Consider the following 22,452-nt stretch of genomic DNA (forward strand, 5'->3'; position numbering starts at 1 on the left):
TTTCATTACTCTTATATTATTGTAAAGAAAACTATGTAAATATTTTCAAAAATTTTGATTACTTTTTAGATGCACAAGGTCGTAGCCTAATTTTCTTTTTTTTTGATTTTCAATATTGGATTCAATTTCCAATATTACTTATAACCATTAGTTTTGTTTAACTTAAGTCATTAATATTAGAAAAACTATAAGTGCAAATTTTAATTATATGTATTGGAATTCACTTTAGCTCTGAGATATTCATTATGACTTTTTGAAATAAAAATAAGTATTAAAAACATATTTTCAACATGATTATTGAACATGTTGTACGATTTCTATATTTAAAAAAACAAATTTCTAAAGAGCAATTGAGTAAATATTGCTTTCATTTGTTATGTAAAGAAATTTAGAAAATTTAAGAAACTGACACACAAAAGTGTAAATATTTACTTTAAATTAGTGTGTGACACTAAAAAATTGTGAATTTCTAAATTTAATGAATAATAATTTAATTAAATTTATAAATTAAACTTTAGTGAACAGAAGTAATATTAATACTGGCAAATGTAGTGCGGCATTGTTTATTGTTTTTTAACAAAAAATACATGTATAATATATCAACTTGTGCTTTATAAAAATATTAAGTCCAGAACGGGCTAAAAAAATTAAACCGAATAGAAAAATCAATGAATCCTAAATATTTTTTTATCCTTCTCCTACCAACAAATGTATAATTAAGCTTCAATCCTAAAAAATAACATTAAAAGTAATGTAAGCGGCTCGAAAAAAATAACATTAGAGGCAATTCTTTGCCTCTTTCTAAAAAACTTTCTTTTTACCGTTAAGCACTTTCACTTTTAATGGCTAAAAAAATTTTTCTTATTTGTTCAGAAAAAAGGGAAACCAACCTTTAGGTGATTGAAAGATGCAAAATCAATTATTTCAAACATCAGCACATTTAGTCAACAAAACAACTTAGCATATTTATAGGTTCTATTGTTTTTTGCTGGTGTTTTCTTTCATAAATAACTTTATTACGTTTGCAGCTACAAATTATGCGGTCACATCCTGTAGATAGATTATAAGTATAAATTAAAGACTTTAATCAATTAATTTATATGTGAACTTTTTATTAATATTATTTGAATTCCATTACACATTTGTCCCAATAAATCCCTGAAACATAAGTCCGAAGTGAAATTAAATCATAAAAATTGTAGACTGTTGTTTGTAGATTACTGAAGCAAAGGAACTCCCCCCTCCGATCATCGCAGCCAGCCATGGCTTATTATATTCCGTCCATATTCCACTTATATAATACCCAGGTCCCTAGTAAATACCCGGAGATATCCCTAAGGGAGTTAGATGTGAGCTCCGCAACACTGAAAAAGCTGCACTTAAACCATCCACACCTTTTGACAGCCAGAGCAGAAAACTCACACAAAATATATATGGTCACTTACTCATCGTTTCGGCGTAAAAAACACAAATTCAAATGATATTCTAGCAGACAATAGTTCAATAAAGAAGCCAGTAATAGCACGAATCCGACTTCGATCCATCTTCAGCAGTTCTAGAAAAAACTTCTTTGAACAAAATACAAGGTACAGTTTGCATGATGATATTCCGTAGTAGCCTCCCAGGTAATATTCAATACCCCCTCAAGTAAAATGGCAAGTTGACCTATATTGGCAACAATCCCTCCCTCCTTTGTTGATACCAGCTCCACGAGTGCGAGCACCCAGCTTGGATGTCGAATGAGCCGATATGAGAAAACACAGATGGTGCATTTTTTTTATATTGCCTTTTAAAGATTACTCTCAGGCGAATCTTAATTACCATTTTGAAAAACCAAGCAATACGGGTTCAGACTCGCGCTTATACAAGTGTCTACTTATACGAGCCCATATTGCGATAACTTAGTCCATTACATACGACAACTATATTTATATTACATACCATTTTTACTATAGCAAACGGACAACCAATTTTGGAAAAATATTGTTTTTCATTTCCTTAACGTTTTTGTTACTTGTTATGATTGCAAAGTATTTTTTAGTGATAGCATCAGAAAATTTTTTTAATTTTTTTTTTAATTTTAAATATTTAAAAATTTATTACTTTTATTATCCTTTTTCCCTCTTTTCTATCCATTTTACAAACGTTATAAATAATCTGACTTCCTTCTAATACTTGTTTTCCTTTTAAATTTTTTTAACTACGTTTATTTTGCTTTACATGAGGAAAAATCGCTATTTGTATCTTGCACATCCTATTAAAATAAAATCCTTTTTCAATGGATTCTCAGACTATTCAAATAACAATAAAAAAAACATATAACATCATCATCCACACACACATATTTATGTACGGACGTATGTGTATATATAGAGGAGCCCGAATATTTTCGAAGTATATGAAACTATATAGCGTATTTAAAAAGAAAAATTTTGCAAGTCAGCTATTATTTTTACAAAGTATTATTTGGGCGAAATATCAACAAAAATAAAAAAAAAAAACTGAAACAATATAAAAATTGAAAACATAAAAAAAGTTTTCAACTACAAACCGCCAAAGTGATTCGAATTCCCTTACACATCTTTTTGGTTATGCTTCTGCAGTTCATCTGGTTTTTGATGTTTTCTTATTTATTTTTATTTTTCGCTACATCAGAAAAGAAAAGAAACATGAAAACATTCAACCTATGGACAAATCCATTGTACAAAGAACAAAAACTAAAAACACTCAACATGAATTAAACTCCAAAATTTTATGAGTTAAAATAAAGTAAAGCTGGAATACGTAAGCCTATTTTAAAATTTTGTTAATAAATGGCAAAACTTTTTCTACTTTGCTATTGGGGGAAGACTGTAATTGCTTTTTCAGTTTCTCGTTGTCAACTGGCAACTGCTCTTTATGTTAATAAATTACCTAATTTTTTGCTCTTTATGTTAATAAATTACCTAATACCTAATTTTTCATTAGGTTAACTTTGCATCATTTTGCGTTAATTAGAATGTTTATTTTGCGATGAACACAAAAAACAGCTGGGGGCCAATCGAATCCTTTAATCATGCGGTATTTGCAATTCTAACCTAAAAGAAATTGTGACTTTGATCAGTTTTTCACATATTTTTCATCTCGTAAATACTGGAGCTGTTTTTCACAAATCCTCTTTTCAATTATATTACTTTTAAACGCAGCAATCTAAACATATTAACAGTTAACATTTATTAATTTTAAATTTATCTTCTGGAATTGAGTTATGAAAAAGTTATACGGAAACAAATTGGATAGGAATATTATATCTGCTCTCATAACACACACATTCACATATAAATTCATAAGGATGTGTATTTTATTTTTGTACAATGTACACTATTCGGACACGTATTCATATGCCAATAAATATGTAAATTAAGTTTTGGAAAATAAGAATATGTTTTATTTTGTGTAATTTTTGTTGGAAAAGAAAAACACAACGCTTTTAAATAAAAACTTTTTTATTCGAATTATTGTAAATTTTTTTTTCTACTCTCTACATATTATGGAATTTAACATTTTTCCTTCTTTTACATCCGGGAAATCAAAATTTTTTTTACATTCCATTCTGACTTGTTTTAAGGTTATTTTTATGAATTTAAATCTTTAAAGTTATTTTAATGGTTAGAAACTATGCAAAACGATTTTTGAATTTCTTAATTTATGTCAAAGTATCTTATTAATTCTTGGAAATTAAATCATTCCGACAAGTGTTTGCATTACAAGTGGAACCATTAATAATTTGTAATTTAAAAATATTGAAATACATGTTCTTTTTCAATTGTTGAGATCTTACTTTGAAATTCGCAGGAAAACTTTCAAAATTTTATTGCAAATCTATTATACGCATATATATTTATGTGTTTAAATGTGAACTTGTTACAGTGTTGAAGAAATTTTTCTTAAACAAATGTTGATTCAGAATCCAAATCTGAACTTATGTACTTGAAGCTGCAACAAAACAACGAATTTGCTTCATTTCGCAGAAAATTTCATAATTCGTATGTGGCGTTTATATGGTCGTATATAACCATTTCGTACTCACCTGCTTATTATTTTGTATTTACAAAATTAAATTCATTTTCATACGCTTGTACTGAATACGGGAATTTTTATTTCACTTTACAACGAAACAAAAGATGCATACATTTTGTATGCATACATTCAAATTAAACCACCATAAGTTTGCCTATAAGCGAAATTGATGTTTTATTGAGAGGTATAATGTGGTTTTGAAAAAAATTCAACTTGCTTTTTTTAACATTTCTAATCGATTTTTATATTTCAACATTTTATGTGAAATTACTTTTAAACGAGAAAAAAATAGAGTTGAACGTGTCCACTCTGCGATGTCCCCGTACGAATTCGTTATCCTATGTGCGAGTAAGTATTCCATAGTTGGCTATGACTTAAAGTTGCCGTATTAATTTATGCAAAATTTCAGTACTGCGTTTTCAATATTTTCTAAGATATGGCCAAGCTACTTTTTGAGTTGTATGGCAGCTATCACAAGTGCTCATGAGATCTCAACAACTTTTAATGAATATAGCTGCCATTTTACCGTGTTTCATTTTTCAGTGCTGTATAGGTTGAAAAGTTTTTAAGATATAACCAAATAAATTTTTAAGTTGTATGTCAGCTAACAGTAGGGGCCAAGTAATTCAACGACTTTCGTCAAACACATTGGCCCTACTAATAGAATCGCTTGGGTGAAATTTCAATACCACAACTTTTTTTAACCAAGCACTTTCAACAACTTTTATCAAACACATTGACGCTACTAAAATAATCACTTGTGTGAAATTTCAATGTCATAGCTTTTATAGTTTCTGAAATATAGTCAAATAAATTTGGAAGTTGTGTGGCAGGTGCCCGAACTAGAACCCGATCATAACCGATTTAAATAGGGTTCTGGTATTTAATATAAACCATTTTTGAAAATTTGGTGACCTTAGCTCAATTAGTTTTTAAGTTATCGTTGGGACGGATGGACGGACAGACAGAAAGACAACGAGAAATCGACTCAGAATTCGATGCTGATCAAAACATACACTTGGATCTATATCTCAGACAATTATTTCTTAGCGTTACAAACGGTAAAGCAAATTTAGTATAGCCTACGAAAATACGTTCGTATGGCAATAAACAGTGCTTTTAAGTGCTTTAATTTCGGTTTATTCGTTTATAATTGATTTTTATTTTCGATTTAATTTTTTTAGTTTTTTATTTATTGCGGTAATAAATATGTATCTATTTTTTTTTAAGCGAAGGTATTTTATATTGCACGCGATTTAATATCCATTGCAATGAAAATAGTTGGATGAATAGATTTATTTTCCTCTTATACATATATAAAATTTCTTTACATACATATAAGTTTGTATATAAGAAATACAATTTTACATATACTTAATATAAACGAGAAAGATTGTTCTTTTAAAATTATATGCACTGCAGATTGAATATGACTTCGGTTAATGGATTGATGGATAACACTTTTAATAATCCAAACTTATTTTTTATATGTAATAAATGCATGCCATAAAATTCACTCTATATATAGTAATTCTTTTGTGTTATGAGAATAAAATCGCCCCTCAAAAAATTATATTATACATTTTTCAAGATTTTTTTAGATTTTTTTTTTTCAATCTTGTTCCGAATATTTTAAACATTTTGTTTTAAATATCTATACACTAAATATTTCATTAATTAAGATTTCTGAATTATTATGCTACTTTAATAGTAAACACAATTAAAAAAGTCAATTTAACTGATCAAATCTTAGATTTAATTTATAAATTACTCTGTAATTAAGAATAAGAAATAAAGTTGAATTTAGTAAATAATAAATGTAACACCTCAATATTAATTAATTAAGAATAGAGAAGAAATTCTGACTTAAACTTAATTGTCAGTATTTTGTACATGAAACATAACATCAAAATGACTGGTGGTAATAATGGAACTGTGGAAAATGCTCAAAATAGTCAGGTAACTAAAAAAATAGAAATATTACAAAAAACATTCAAAAATAAATAAAATATTTACAAAAAACTTTTATTGAATTTTTTTTTATTAAAATTTATTAAGCAATTCAATCCGAGAAATAAATATCATGAAGAAATAAATTGAACAGAAAATCTCTTCCGTATATACATTTACTTATGTATACAATTTGTATACAATTGTATACAATTTTGAATAATTTACATAAATAAAACATAACCCTATACGATTGATTAGTTGCTTGAGATTGAGTGATGCTTCTCCTAAGTAGCAGAAGGAAAATATTGGCGGACTTGGTTTACAAGAATCGACTTCATCAGGATCTGGAGTTCCTATCTGGACTCGTACTGAAACGGAAGAATTCACAATCTACTTGATTTATCCAGTATTTTGTCGCAGTGTTTATTAATTATAATTATTAACTATAATTCGATTTTATGATTGAAGAACTAGTAATTTTTATTACTCTTTTTTAAATTAAAAGAATGACTTATTAATATTAAATAAGCACATAATAAAATGGTTTTATTTCATCAAATGCTTAAATTATCATAGAATCTACTTTAGTAGTTATCAATTTTTAGAAACATTGCGTTTAAATATTATTCCATCGAGGATTTTTTTTAAATTAAATTAGACCTTATGCATAGCTAAGAACGAGAAATCGAGAACTTATAAAAAATCTTTACAAAATGTAAATTAATAAGGAAATTTTTACTTTTGCTTGTTCATTTTTTATTAAATTTTATGTTTCCACAAAAAAAATTAACAATAATTATTCACAGATCGGAAAAAGAATTTTCATCTTTTTCTTTGTTTTTTTTTTGTTTTTAACTTCCGTTTCATTTAACTTTTGAAAAATTTCAAACCGTGGTACGATTTTCTCTTAAATTTTGCGACTAACTACAACAAAAAAAAAAAATTTGTAAAACGTCAGATAGTCTCTTGGGATATCCAAAATTTACAATAATATTCGGTATATAGTTGAATTCTTAATGAAAATCATAAACGGATCACCAAAACAAATTTCCATCCGATATCAACACAAATAAAGTTGGGTCAAACCAATGGTTTGTATTGTAGCACTTTTCCCTTCAACAAGTGAAAATACTGCTTTTAAAAACAGTCTATGTATATCCACCACACTATTAAATTTATTTTCATTCATATACGAAACTCGTTCTACGTAGGATTGCATATGTTCAGGATGAACCATTTATGCAGTCTTTGAAATAAAGCAAAATTTAAGATAAAAAGGGGTTAACATAATGCTCGATTTTAAGGGTTAATTGTGTGAGTTAAGAAAAATAATTATATTTTTTAATGTCATGGAATTTACCGTTAACTTTTTGCGTTTGTAGAAATTTGAAAAAACTTGCGGTTTCAGAAATATAAGGTGTCAAAAATGCAAATTTTACAAATTTCAAGGGGCGATAACTTGAGAGGGGGTGGAGATGGAAAAAATTTTTCTTCTAACGAATTGAACTATTTGTTAATGTCTAAAAGTCCCTAAAATTTCAAGCTTCTACAGGCTGGGGTCTAGAAGAAAAACAATATCAAAAATTTGGAAAAAACGGACTTTAGATAACGGTAAATTTGAACGGCCATTTTGTTTTTCTAAAGTTTAACTATAGTATACCGCGGTAGGGGAACCAAGCCGCTGCCTTTCTGCGTTTGCAAAATTTCAAAAATGCTTATGGTTTCATTGCAACAAATAGTTAAAATAGGCCATTTTTAGTGCTTTGGGGGGGTATAACTTCTAGAGGGGGGGAGATAGGTAAAAATTTTGTTCTGCGAAAATAAGTTTCTAGTAAAGATCTATGTACGTATTAAATTTCAGCTTTCTATCTTTAAGAATGTAGAAGTTTTGTAAACAGACACACGGACAGACGGACGGACGGACGGACGGACGGACGGACGGACAGAGTGAAACTAATAAGCACTTTTTTTCAAAAAATTTTTGGAAAAGTGCTAAAAAAATTACAAAATTTTTAACGTCAACCTATTAGAAACTGAATTTCATATATTTTTTTGGTGATGTAAAAACATTATAATTTTATTTATAAAAAAATTCATTTTATTTTAATTTGTGAAACTTTAATTTGAGAATGTAAATTGAAATATTTTTAATTAATGCAAGTACTTTACGAAATTGGTTCTATGGTTATTATTATTCTCTTTAATTATATTTAATCTTAATTTATAAATGTTAAACATAATTGTTTTACCATAAACTTATATAATTAACCATCTAGTACCTTCATTAAATTGTTTAATTCCTCTCTAGTAACTATTATGAGGAAAACAACTCTGTTGGAAATTTCTTAAACATCTTTTGTTTTAGTTTTCCGTTTTCTCGCCTTTAAAAATTTTGTCAAATTAGTTTTTGTGAATTTATTAAAAAAAAGTTTTAAGAACCTAAAATGGACCATCAAGGCCGATATATTGTACAAGTATGTTAACTAGTAATATTATTATATAACATCACAATTATTGAGAATTGTTTAAAGAAATAAAAGAAATTTTTAAGAAGTCTTTTTATTGCCACTATGGTGCATAAAAATATCAAGTGGCGTTAATTACAAAAAATTATTCTTTCAAGATTATAAAACAACAGCGATTAAAAATGATTATACTCGTATTTGAATAATATTTCTGCTAGTAATAAGGTACCAACAATTTGTCATTGATAATATGTCGGGAAGTTTGCGGGATATTTTCCGAATACCATAATATGTACTTATTCTGCTAAGAATTGAAAATATTTTCGCTCAACATTTTAAAACATTACCATAAACATCTTTGAATTGACGACTGGTCAAAACTAACAAAAGATGCCAGTTTTTTATAATCCTTTATGTAAACTTTAAGCCCCGAATTTGAAGTATTTTTTTATCTTCAAAATAAAATTACGAAAAAAAAATACATTCCGAAATACCCAACAAATTATCATACAACAAATTAAAATCGTTTTCACTTTAAAAAGAACGTTGCTCTATAATTCAAACAATGTAGAAAGGAAAAAAGGATAGGAAAAATATAATTTATGAAATATAGTTAAAATGGTTGTTAAATCTTTTATAAAATTAAACAGGACATTTTTATTTTAATGTTAAATAAATTGTTCATATAAAGATGCTAGCAACTGTTTAATTATTACAATTGCTGTTTAAATTGTTGCCAGGAAGTGAAACGAAACGTGTGAAAAATTGCAAAATTGAGTAACAGGAAACGCATTTAAAATTTTTCAAAATATTTTTTTTTGTAGACTTTAAGAATCGCCAATCAAATTGTCTTCGAAATTTTAAAATTAAGAACTCATTCAAAAAATACAGATTAGAATATATAAACATTTTTTAGTTTTATTTTCTGGTTTGTTCATTCCCTTTGATTAGGCCTCGGCGTGGTATGTCACTGTGTGTTACGTGGACTACCCACTTTCCTTTTCCCCTGTGGGTTTCAATCTAGATTGTAGATTGTAGATTCTAAGGGAACCGAGTGGGACAGGAGCATCCCCCCAAGCCACCGCAGCCATTTTTGACTTATTGTAGCCACCCCACTCTCCCGTCTATAATATCCCCGTCCCAATCACAAAGCCGGAGATATCCCTAAGGGAGTTGGACAACAGTTCCCGAACACTTAGGGACCCCCACAAAAAAATGTGCACGGCGGTCTCATCGCCACCCCCACAAAATCTGCACAGGGGGGAGCCCGACTTCCCCAGCCTATGCAGGTGGTACTTCACCGGGCAGTGAACCGTGAAGAAATTCGCAATAGTGCGAACCCGACTAGTGCTCATCCCCAGCAACTCCGCGGCGAATCCGCCGGAGCCCGCCGGAAGAAACACCTTCGCATGACGGCACCCTTTTGTGTCCCGCCAGTGACGGCCGCATTCCGCCGCGAGTAGGCAGGCAAGCCTGGCCCCCACGGCGGAAGAAGGCAGACCGCAGAAAGGCAGCGGCTGCACAAAGGCAGCCCCAGATCCCCTCCGCGCCAACCCATCGGCAACTTCGTTGCCCGCATGACCACTATGGCCCGGCACCCAAATGAGCATCACTCTGTTCTCCGATGCCAATTCCCTAAGTGCAGCAAGGCAGCTCCAGACCATGGATGTAACCTGAGCTGAACGGAGTGCCAGCAGCGCAGCCCTGCTGTCTGAGAACACATAGATGGTGCGGTTTCTATACCCCCTTTCCAAATTGATTCTCAGACAGATCTCTATTGCATGTATTTCGGCCTGGAACACTGTGCAATACGGGTCAAGGGTTGCATATATACGCGTGTCCGGGCGGACACCATATACGCCCGAACCCACACCCGACTCCGTTTTGGACCCGTCCGCATACCACACGCTCGAACCCGACCTAAGTACCGGACCACCCCTATCCCACGTCCATCGATCGGGAAACAGAACCCTGTACCTGTGGTCGAAGTTGTACCGCGGCAGACAGGTATCTGACATGGTTATTCTTAGAATCGGATCGCCCTCAATGAAGTCTCTGTGAGTTCTGTGGGCCAACTTTAGCCCTGCCCCGTCCTCGCCAGAGAGAAGTCGGTAAGTCATCAGCCGAGCTTCCTTCAATATATGGAGGTGCAGTGGCGGCAATCCGATCATCACCTCCAATGCACCGGTGGGAGCAGTCCGCATCGCCCCGGTCACTCCCAGGCAGGCCAGCCTCTGTAGCTTTTCCAGCTTGGCCCGCAAACCCGCCTGCTGAGCCTTACGGCACCATACAATCGACGTATAGGTGACGATGGGCCTAGCAAGGGCCGTATATAGCCACAGTGCTATTCTGGGACTAATTCCCCAGGTCCCCTCGATGAAGCTCCTACACGTCCACAAGGCCGCCGTAGCTCTCCCGATAACTCCATCGATATGGGTATTCCAAGAGAGACGATCATCCAGGGTTACCCCCAGATACTTCACCTCCCTCGAGTAACTAATACGTTCACCAAACAGAATTGGGCTCGTTAATCTGTCCCTGCTTCTGCGTCTGGTGAAGGCGACCAAAGTGCTCTTGCTTGGATTTATACGTATTTAACTCCACGCCTTTGCACCACCTTTCAACTTTCAACAGCGGGGAAAATTTGAGAAATAGTGCTCTCAAATTTTCCCCGCACGACGAAGGCCACATCGTCAGCGTATCCCCAGACACGCGCCCCGGAGCCCCTGAGAGCAGCGATTAGATCATCCACTACAATGGACCACAGGAGGTGCGAAAGAACCCCGCCCTGCGGACATCCTTTTGCAGCGGAGACGAAGAGTATATCGTCAGCTATGGTGGACTTAATAATCCTATCCTGTAGCATCCGATTGACTTATCTGCTAGTGGTCGCATCAATCCCTCGTTTGTGCAACGACTCACAGATGACATGATATGGGGTGTTGTCAAAAGCTCCCTCTATATCAAGGAAGCAGCCAACTGCTACCTCCCGCACTTCCAGTGAGTTTTCAAGGACCCCCACCAGACTCTGCAGAGCGAGTACAGTAGACCTTCCCGACTGATAGGCGTACTAAGATTCATGCAAGGGATTGCTTCCCAGTGCACCGTCCCGTATAAATCTATCAATCACTTTTTCCATTGCTTTCAATAGAAAAGAAGTAAGGCTGATTGGACGGAAAGACTTTGGGTGGTTACTTGGTCGCTTACCCACCTTCGGAATATACGTCACTTTAGCCACCCTCCATGCCTGAGGGATGTAGCCCCACGCATAGCTGGCACGAAAAATTCCCAACAGTGCTCTAGCGATATGTTGGAAACCCCTCTGCAAAAATGCAGGATATATCACGTCATCACCTGGAGATTTGAAGGGGCTGAAAGAGAAAACAGCCCATCTAATCCTGCCCATCGTGAAGACTAGACGGGATCGTTGCCAGTCATCCCTCCTGGGCCAGGGTGCCCCCGGTTCGATGACTGCATTTGAGTGGTTCCGAAGAATCTCCGAGTCAGGAAAGTGCGTTGACGCCATAAGCTCCAACGTCTGCTTTCCGTTCTCAGTCATGGAGCCATCAGGACGTTCCATTAGGAACAACCCGCTAGCATACTTTTTGGAAAGCACCCTGTGAAGACGCGCACTGCTGGGGAGTTCATCAATGCCCTTGCAGAACGCCCTCCACGAGATTCTCTTCGCTTTCCTAATTTCTTTATTGTATTTTGTGAGTGAGTCCTTATACTCTTCCCACGAACCTGACGCCTTGGCCTTATTGAATAGCTTTCTGGTCTTTTATCTAAGCCTTTAAAGCTCTTCATTCCACCACGAGCACTTCCTATTGCTCCGCCTCGGCTTAGCACGGCAGCTCCCGTGATAGGCATTAGTAATAGCCGCCGTCAGGGCCTCGCTGGCCAGTTCGATATCCATCACCATTCTGACAGAAGCAGGAACGGATCTAATCCCATCCATGAGGAGCGTTTCGAATTGACTCCAATCTGTGGATTGGGGCACCCGATAAATTTCTTCTGCCAGGCCCCCGGAGACCATGATATCAAACCTAATCTGCCTATGATCGGACATGGATGTCTCATTTGAGACATGCCATCCACCAACCCTACTGCCGATAAATTCAGTGCAAAGGGTGATGTCAAGGACCTCTTCCCTAATTGCATTTATCGTCGGCCTATTGCCCTCATTCATAATCATTAATTTATTGCTGTATATAAATTCAAGTAGGCACTCACCTCTTTTGTTTATATTGCTGCTTCCCCAGACGGTGTGGTGGGCATTGGCATCACTTCCTATTATAAGTTGGAAGTTCCTCCTTCCACAAAAGTCCACTAGATCCCTCAGTTGCTCGTCCGGGTGGGCACAGTCCCCCGGGAGGTAGGATGAGCACACAATGAACTCTGTCCAGCCCCCGCAGGACTTCACCTTCACCAACGCAGCTACCTGATCCTTAGAACAGTAATCTGGAATGGGAAAATACGTTAGCTTTTTACTAAACAAGATGCAAGCCCTAGGCCTGCCCCCAGTTGTATTATCATACAATAGCTCACCTGTTAGGCCCTTAACCTGATCCTTCACTATGTAAGGCTCTTGGATAAGGGCGATATCAAGGCTATCCTTCATAAATCTATGAGCCAGAACATCAGTAGATGCCCTAGCATGCTGTAGATTTATTTGGATGCACCTCACAGCCATATTATTTCCTCCGGCTCTTGTCTATGGGCTTTGGCCCTTTAAACAAAGGCTTTAGACAAAGGCCGTCCCAGGTGCTACGCTAGCCCCTCCAACAGCAAATACCGAAGCAGTTCCGGGCTTCCCAATGGGCTTGAGCCCTTTTGGTTCCCCCGGGACGCTTGTATTTGGCGTGCTGGTCGATGGTCCTTCCGTTTCCCTTGCCGCCATTTCCGGAGCGACTTCAGACTTTCCAATGAGTTTTGGCTCTTTTGGTTGGCCTGAAGTGTTCGTCGTTGTCGCGGTGGGCACTGGTTTTTTATTTTGTCCTGCCCTGCCGCCAGCACCTTGAGAGGATTTTCTTCCTTTAACCCGAACGGTAACACGGAAGAAATTCAGGAAAAGTCGGAACTCCGCTTTCCGTAGATCTTCCAATCCGGAATCATCCACGGAAAAGGTGATAAAGCAGCCCCCGTCCTTTTCCTTATCCATCCTGAGTACCCTCCAGGAACTTATCTTGAGGCTGGGATTTTGCTTCCCTCTCCTACATAGAAATTTGTCCCTGGAGAGACTGACGGTTGTCTCGTCCTTTTGTACGTAGGTGACGCAGACATGCTGTTTGGGCATGTCGTCGCCATCCAGTACCACGACGGCTTTATCTTCCTGCAGACACTGGTTATCCACTCCTTGGTGTTTTGATTGTTGCATTTACGGATATCCATCCATCTCTTTGCAACGCTGCAGTGAATTGTGGATGAGAATCCACAACTTTATCCATTTCATCCATCATGGCTACTTTGATTTTCCCCATCTGGACTTCGGATAGCCTTTCTTCAGGATGCAGTTTATGAGTGACGGCCACCTTGACCTGTGCTACCGCATCCGGTAAGAAGTCATTTTCGGGTTTTGTTGAGGAATGTTCCCAGGGACCTTTCCCTCAACATTGCCCTTCATCGACCTCTTCTTTGAGGGCCCTGCATCAGGGGTGTTGCTTTCCGACCTTTCCCTCTTTTGGGGATGGTCGGCCACAACACCCGATCCGCAGGCCGTCAGCTTTTCCAGCCTTTCCTTCTCATATCTGCGAGCTTCCTCTGGGGACATGCCATCCCTGATATAAGCCGCGATACGCCGCTTGGATGCACCAGAGAAATATTGTTTTTTTCCCCTGATGTCCAACCTTTTCAGGTCCTCCTCAGTTTTTTGGATAATAGGTCCAAGAGGATCCTGATTATCCGTCTCCATCGGAGGCGCCGCCTTTTCCTCCACTGGCGTGAGAAGGAGTTCCTCCTCTGCGTCAGTCAAGAGAAGCTCTGGTTCCGAAGACCCTTGAGCACTAAGTGGTTGTATGTTGTCCTTAGTATTGTTGTTGTTGTTGTCACTGTTGTTATTGTTGTCGTTATTTTCCATTTCTAGTCCCACGAGTAGCGCGGGAAAGTAAAGTCACCCATGGCAGAGCCCGGCATACCATGGGAAGGCTCGTTTAAACTGGAGGACGCCTGGTATCCAGAGTCCGCATACTAACGACTAAGCTCCCCCTTAGCCACGCAGTCATCGGCATATGCTGTTCCACCTTGACTTGGGACGCCTGTCGTCAGCTGACGTATGTGCTGAGTGACAGTGCGGTTTTGGGCCCCTTTCAATCTAATATTCCTACCTGATTAACGTATTATTCGACATCCGTAACGTGTGTTCCAGTGATCCCCACTTACTTTATTTTATAGTCGCTTTTATAGGTTTCTGGCTAGAAATCGCCCATGCTTCATTGTTTGTTATTGTTCTAGGTCAGATTAGTCCACATATTATTCTTAGACATCTGTTGATGCTTTATTGATATACGTGTGTCAGTCAAACATGTTTCACAGCTGTACAGTAGTACAATGATTTGCTAGTCAACTCCCATTTGATACCTCTCATCTTATTAACTCCTCTCATTACCTCATCCACCACCGCTAAGAAAACGAACGGTGATAGAAGACACCCCTGCCTGACAATCGAAGATATATAAATAGAAACGCTCAACTGGCCTCGTGTTCTCATAACTGGAAATTGTACATGGTCTTCTTTACATGGCTTTAAACTCGCTCCTACTCTTAGAACAATTTAACTGAGAAGATACAAAACAAACATAACAATATAGAAAACTTATTAAAAAGAAATATAACTTAAAATTTTCTATTGTCAATTACAGCACAAAAGAATTTCAATTCTAAGGACATTTCCAGTCAAAAATACTATTATAAATTTTTTTTTGTTAACACAATTTTTTTAAATTATGCTTTACTTTTGAATTCCAATTTTAATTTTTTTCACGTCTCCTTTTTTTTTCTTTTCAGGGATTAGTTTATTCAACTAGAAAAATTCGTAATATTCGAATAATATTGTCAATTATATCTGTAATTGTAATAGGTGCACTAATATCTGTTGCTGTGATATTATTAGTTAATGCCAGTACTGACGGTTTGCCCGATGAAAAAGATACTAGAGTAAAATTATCTTTAAATGATATTTTAGTGGGTAAATTTAGTACGCGAAAACAAAATATGACATGGTCAGGATGTGATACAGTTTCATTTGTAGAAGGAAACGTAAGTATATACTGAGGTTTACTAGTACTTTACAATTATCGTAACAAAAATTCATATTAACAAATCGTTCTCTATAAACTGCTCGACGCTTTCGTGTTTCTTTTTATTTATGGACTGTACTTAGTACCGGTTTTTAAGCTTTATCAACAACTCGTAGTAGTTTTTTCTTGCATTTAGAAGAAATATATTAAATTTTTATTGGACATAAAGGGAAAATTTCCCCATACAACTTCTGAACAGATAGATTGCATGACAAAGGAACGAGTGTTGGAGTTAGAAATTAAAAAAAAATTCTTAAACTAGACTAAAAACAGTGACTTACCATTGTGACTCGATAGGTCAAGTTCACTTTGAGGATAAAAATTTTTTAATTTTTGTTGGCTTGGCTCGTTTGTTTTCGTCCGATGTCAATTATTCTGAAGTCCTGTAAGGAAATTCTTTATTTTTTCAAGCAAGCAACATCTTAATCTTCTTCAAAGCACTAAACAGATTGATGTTCGCTTTTAAATTAAATATCTTTTGTAATTTTCTTTACAGAAAGTTGTAGAGTTGAATGTTTTAACTAACAGTAAGAAGGTTCTTATGGAAGTAAATGTAAGTTTCTCTAAATCTTAAATTTGTTAAATTTTAATTTTTATTTATTTTATTAACAGAGAATACGAGATGTATTAACAAAATCCGCCGATGGAAAATATTTGTTAATAGCTGAAGAATCATACAAATTATTCCGTCACAGTTTTGTAGCAAAATATTATGTTTTAGATTTAGAAACAAAAATATTAACACCTATAAAAATTAAAGAGAACCACGAGCGTTTAGCATTAGTTAAATGGGGTCCAACAGGAAATAGTTTAATAATTAATTACTTTGGAAATTTATATTATAAAAAAACCCCATTAGATGCAGAAATTCAATTAACAGATGATGATCCAGAAAAACGAATATTAAATGGTATACCTGACTGGGTGTACGAAGAAGAAGTCTTCAGTAGTAATGAAGCTGTGTGGTTTAATCCAAATGGTACAAAAATTGCATATATTCGATTTGATGATAGTCCAACCTTTGTAATGAATATACAACTATATGGTGAACCGGGTGATATTAGGTATCAATATCCTATCAATAAACATGTATCATATCCAAAATCGGGTACTCCAAATCCACTTGTTAGTTTAAAAACAATTGATTTAGAAATGGTATTAGAAAATTCGGCAATTGTTGAGGAAGCAATATCACCAGTTCCTGTTCCAAGTGCATTAAACACACAAGAACATATTATAACAAGTGTTGAATGGTTAAATAATGAAGTATTATATTCAGTATTTATGAATCGAATACAAAACGATGCACATTTACAAGTATTAACAACAAAAAAACGTCATGAAACTTATAATATTAAGTCAGAAACTGGTTGGGTTGATTTATTTTCATCACCTTTAATTAATAGAGATGGTAGTCAAATTGCCTTAATATTACCACATAATCAAGGTGGTCAAGATGGTGATTATAGGCACTTATCACTATTGTCGACAACTGGTAGTTATCAAAAACCATATCCATTAACAACTGGTAAATATGTTGTACAATCATTATTAAAATGGGATCACGATAACAATATAATATTCTACATGGCAAATACACCAGAAAAATCACAATCGTTACACTTATATGCAATTAAAGCATCGTCATCCAAGAGAAACACTGGGAAACCACAATGTTTAACATGTAATTTAATTAAATATAATGGTAAGAATGTAAGACTTTATATATATAATCTAAATCGAATCGTACTGCACTGCATATTTTTAAATTGTGCCAAATTTGTATTACAGTAACTATATATATACATAATTTTATAGATATTTCAATTGGTTATTAATTTTCAGAAATTGAGCAAACTTATTTCTCAGTTGACTTTAGTCCTTGCGGCAAAAACATTATTATAACATCTTTGGGGCCTAATCCACCAAGTGTTCATATTTTCCAATGGTCATACAGTGGAGGTAAGTAAAACCAAAACAATACAAACCATATACATACATAAATTTTTTAAGTTCAATGCTATTTTTTTGAACATTTAATACGTCTTAACTGAAAAAATCCATTGTTATTCTTTAATGAACTCGATTATGCATGTTTTAGAACAAAGTTATTTAGAACAAAGGTCTTGTTCTTGAATTTATTTGCATTATTTTTTTAACTTGGATTTAAGATTTTTAAAAATCTTACGTCAGATTACGTACCTAATATGTTACGACTCAAGTTTATCTGCAATTGTATTTCTTCCTGCACCATAATGTTTTACAGTTGCCACAGTAGCGTCCTTTGTACTTTTCCAAAAAAGAAGTAACGGTTTCTATAATTAAGATAATTCAAAAGGAAGCTTGGATTTAAAAATTGTACATAATAAAAAAACCCTGAATTAGGCCACAACGTATTATTTTATAAAATGTACAATAATTTCGCCAAAAAATAATATACAAAAAAAAATTAAAGTGCTTAATCAATTTAGAAGAGTTTAATTTTATTTTGGTCTGCTAAATAAAGTTTTTCATTCGTACATAATTTTAAAAGTTTTTGAATTGATTTGAAATTCAAAGGCTTTTATTTAAAAAAAAAAATATGAATAGACTAGCTCTATGAATAAAAGGAAAAGAAAGATTATTCAATCGAACAAAAGCCAAAATTTTCTTTACGCGTTTTAACAATGGCCTTTATAAAATTTCAACTTTTATTATTGTATATTGCGAAAAAAATGAAAAACACCTAAATTTAAATTTTTTTTCTATAGGAAATGTTAACTTAAAAAAACTGTATGATTGGGAAACTAATGATCGTATAAGAACTTCTTTACAAAATGTTGCACTACCCACAACCAAAATTTTAACAATTGATGTTGATGATGGTTTCACTGCCAAAGTTCAGTTACAATTGCCACCGAATTTAGATCACTCTAAAAAATATCCAATGCTAATTGAAGTATATGGCGGCCCAGATTCATATGCTGTAACAGACAAATGGAGTTTAGACTGGGGTTCATATTTGGCATCAAATCGGTCAATTATTTATGCACGGATAGATGGTCGTGGATCAGGTTTGCGTGGTGATAAATTAGCACATTCCATTTATAAGAAATTAGGTACAGTAGAAGTTTATGATCAAATCAATGTTGCCAGGTAAATATTCAAAATTATCGTGCATATTTACATATGAAATATTATTTTCTTTTTTAATTTATAATTTAAAGCAAATTACATCAGAATTTAAGTTATATTGACTCAGCACATGTGGGAATATGGGGCTGGTCTTATGGAGGTTATGCTTCTGGTAGAGCGTTAGCTTTAGATGATAATAATATTTTCCAATGCGCTACATCAGTGGCACCAGTAACCGATTGGCTTTATTATGGTGAAACTAAATTATATGATTATTTTGTAGCATTTAGAAAATCATATAAATTATAACATCTCTTTTAGATTCGATTTATACGGAAAGATATTTGCAAAGACCAAATGAAAATATGGATGGTTATGAAAAGTCAAGACTTACAAATTTAGCAAAAAGTTTTGAAAATAAAAAATATCTTATAGTTCACGGTACTTTCGATGACAACGTTCATTATCAACAATCACTAATGTTAATAAAATCATTAGAACGTGCAAATATTTTATTTAAGCAAATTGTAAGTGTTCTTTCACAGATTTTCCACATTTTAAAGCAGCTCAAATTTATTTTATTGAAAATAAATTATTAAATGCTCGACAATATTCTGAACCTTTATAACAAAATATACTTAAAAACTGATAAAACAATACTTCCGATGCTACAAATATGTTCGTTTTTAAATTGCCAAGGATATTAAGAACCATTTTAAAGCACACAATAAAAATTATTTATTCAAACAACGTTTTAAACATAAATAGCAAAATTAAGCAGAATTCATGATTTCTACTAGACTATTTTACATTTGTGTCTTTACAAGTTCACATGTAGTATACGTATACAAAGGAGTTATTATGTAATGAGGGAATTCAACACTTGTGCTCATGTGTATGATAAGAAGACAAAGCTTAAATAAATTTTTTTAATAATTTTAAACATTTTTGTCAAACTCTTAACTTTTGTGATAAAATTTTCATCTTTATATTTTTTACGATTCCGCTCATTGCACTTCCTAGGGATGATATGATTAGAAGATATAGCTTCGAGAAAAACTTCACATTGTTACTGAGCGACAGAAATAACTGGAGGGGAGATTTCGTGGATTACCCAGTCGAATCACACTCAATCGTGTAGTGCACGGATGGATTAAAGACCTTTGGAGCTTGGATTAAAGACCTGTGATTGAAGACCATTGGCATGTGTGTGCAGTTCAACCTTGAAAGGGGGTACCGGGGTCAAGAAATGTTGATCATGTCGGAATTTCAGGCTGCTATCGGAGCGCTGAATTCTATCTCAGTATCCGCCGAGATAGTGTGGGTTTGTCTTGAGAGGCTCAACAAATTGGGTATATGCAACCAGGCTACACTTTGCTGGGTAGACAAGTGGATGTGCAAGTGAACGAAGCGATCGAAGCGTTTGCAAGGAAGGGAAAACTCTTCTTGGACGGGAGGTCTTCTGCAGAATCGGACCGATTTCGGAGCGCTGAAAAATCATAGGGTTAGGAATAGAAGAGAGTTCTCGCCGATATCTTGACCGGGTACTGTAGATTTAGCGGCCACCTTAGTGGCCCTGAAAAATGAAAGTGTTTGTCGATTTTGAAGGGAGGGCTAGGAGGCCTCGGTACACTTTCTGGGGGAATTTGGTGCCCTCATGCGCAGGAAAAGAGAAATACTAGTGAACTACGTGCTTCAAGAGCCTTCAAAATTATTCGAATTCATCAGGCCTCTAGTTGGGGGGCACAACAGATCTTTTAAGCTAGTCGCGATGCATTGTTGCCCATTCTTTACATTCTTTACATTGGTCTATAATAGAAAATATATGTATTTTTTGTGGAATCAAATCATTAGCAAAATCTTTAAAATATCGGAAATATCTATTTTTCGATATTATTCTATTATATCTAAAATATTCCTAATTATATAAGAAAATTATTCCTATTTGTCTGTAACCAAAAAGTAAAATAAAACTTGTATAGAATTGGGTCTCACGAACCATAATTTAGGATAGAGAATTAATCCTTCATAATTAATTATTTACACAAATAAATTTATTTTAGAGCATAGATAATTACTAATTTTGAATTTTTAAATTATTTATTATAATATTTGTTTCTTGTTTTATTTTCAGAGCTATCCAGATGAAGATCACAGTTTAGGTAGTATGAGACCGCATTTATATCACTCACTAGATCGTTTCTTCGGTGCATGCTTTGGTTTAGAGACTAATAAATATTTCAGATAATTTCCATAATATTAAATTCCATTATAAAATTGCTTTCAAAAAACAAAAATGTTAATATTTTAGAGATAAAACAAAGAAAAATCAAAAAAAAAAATTGTAAATTAAAGAAAGAAAAAAGATTTGAAAATGTGATGAATTTTCTTATTCCATTGTTGAATTATTGTAAATAAATATTAAGAAATTTTTATGAAAACTGTGAAAAGAACATTAAATGTTTTTTTTACTTTTAATTTTAATAATAATAATGCAATATGTATAATCACAACCAAAAGGAAACAAGAACCAATAAGATAATTTCACATTTAATCTTTTATTAAAGCGACAAATGTACTTAAAATAGTTATATTAAATTATAAGAGTCATTAAATAAAATTTTTAATTATTGAAAAGTAAAATTGAATTAATTCTTGAATTATCTTGAATTATACTTGAACTTTGTATAAAAATTATTATATTTTTTAATTGTTTTTCAGAAAATTAAAACCAAACAAAATTCATAAGTATAAAAATGTATGTGCCAAGAATTCTGCATTTATTTAAAAAAAAAATACAAAAAAAGTCTTTTGAAAAAGGTATATTAATTTTTCAGGTGCACAGAAGTCAACTGCTCATTGCTCTCAAGTTATTCTCCAATACGTTTTTTTACAAATTTTATTAACTCAATATATGGATCTAAAATGATTTTGTATTTTCATAGAAAAGGTATTACAAAAATTTTTATAACTATGCCCATCTTGGGAAACTTGTTTCAGAATGTACAACCTTAATTCTAAGAATTGTTTTTAAATTATTTCCGCTTTCAAAAGCAATTTTTTAGCAATAGATTTAGCCAATTTACCTTCAATATTTCTGATATAATCGTACAATTTCCATGTACGAAATTATTTCCAACTATTAAAAAAAATTTTATTTAACAAATTAAAGAAAAAAAAGTCTTGCTATTATATTTCATAAACTTTAAAATAGTTAAGGAGGGCATTTACTTTTTTTAGTAAAATTATTAATTATTTGAAGTAATTATTTTGTTATGGACTTATTGAAAATAGAATTTTGAAAATTATAATTATGAATAATAAAATGTATATAATGTATGTATGTATGTCACTATGTGTATTTAAAACTTGTAATTGTTTAAATTATAATTTGTTTTTAGATTTGTACTTTATACATATTATGTTAAAAACTGAAAAAAAAGAGAAAACTAGTAAATAAAGTGTTCAAAAAACAGAAAATGTTATTTTATTTCGGGACAAAAAGGAAAGAAGGCAAGAAGATGAAAACAGTAAATTAAAACAATAATTGACTTCTTTTTCATAAT

General features: G+C 33.6%; 1 protein-coding gene across 5 annotated transcripts in view; it reads left to right on the forward strand.

The window, feature by feature from the left end:
• LOC129613823 (venom dipeptidyl peptidase 4) overlaps positions 1-22,312 on the forward strand; it is a 73,912-nt gene extending 51,600 nt beyond the window's left edge. For 3 of the 5 annotated variants that reach the window (XM_055528112.1, XM_055528114.1, XM_055528111.1), the window contains exons 2-10: positions 5,771-6,018; positions 15,480-15,731; positions 16,269-16,325; positions 16,385-17,477; positions 17,618-17,734; positions 18,523-18,907; positions 18,979-19,139; positions 19,208-19,413; positions 21,021-22,312. In XM_055528112.1, the coding sequence (XP_055384087.1) occupies positions 5,953-6,018; positions 15,480-15,731; positions 16,269-16,325; positions 16,385-17,477; positions 17,618-17,734; positions 18,523-18,907; positions 18,979-19,139; positions 19,208-19,413; positions 21,021-21,134 (2,451 nt within the window). In that variant the 5' untranslated portion in view covers positions 5,771-5,952 and the 3' untranslated portion in view covers positions 21,135-22,312. Of the gene's footprint in view, positions 1-5,741; positions 6,019-15,479; positions 15,732-16,268; positions 16,326-16,384; positions 17,478-17,617; positions 17,735-18,522; positions 18,908-18,978; positions 19,140-19,207; positions 19,414-21,020 lie in introns of all 5 variants that reach the window. The other 2 variants (XM_055528113.1, XM_055528110.1) reach the window with 2 other exon arrangements.
• The last annotated feature ends 140 nt before the right edge of the window (positions 22,313-22,452 follow it).

Source organism: Condylostylus longicornis, unplaced genomic scaffold (assembly GCF_029603195.1).
Source record: "Condylostylus longicornis isolate FDR11 unplaced genomic scaffold, ASM2960319v2 ptg000092l, whole genome shotgun sequence".
Lineage (NCBI taxonomy): Eukaryota > Metazoa > Arthropoda > Insecta > Diptera > Dolichopodidae > Condylostylus > Condylostylus longicornis.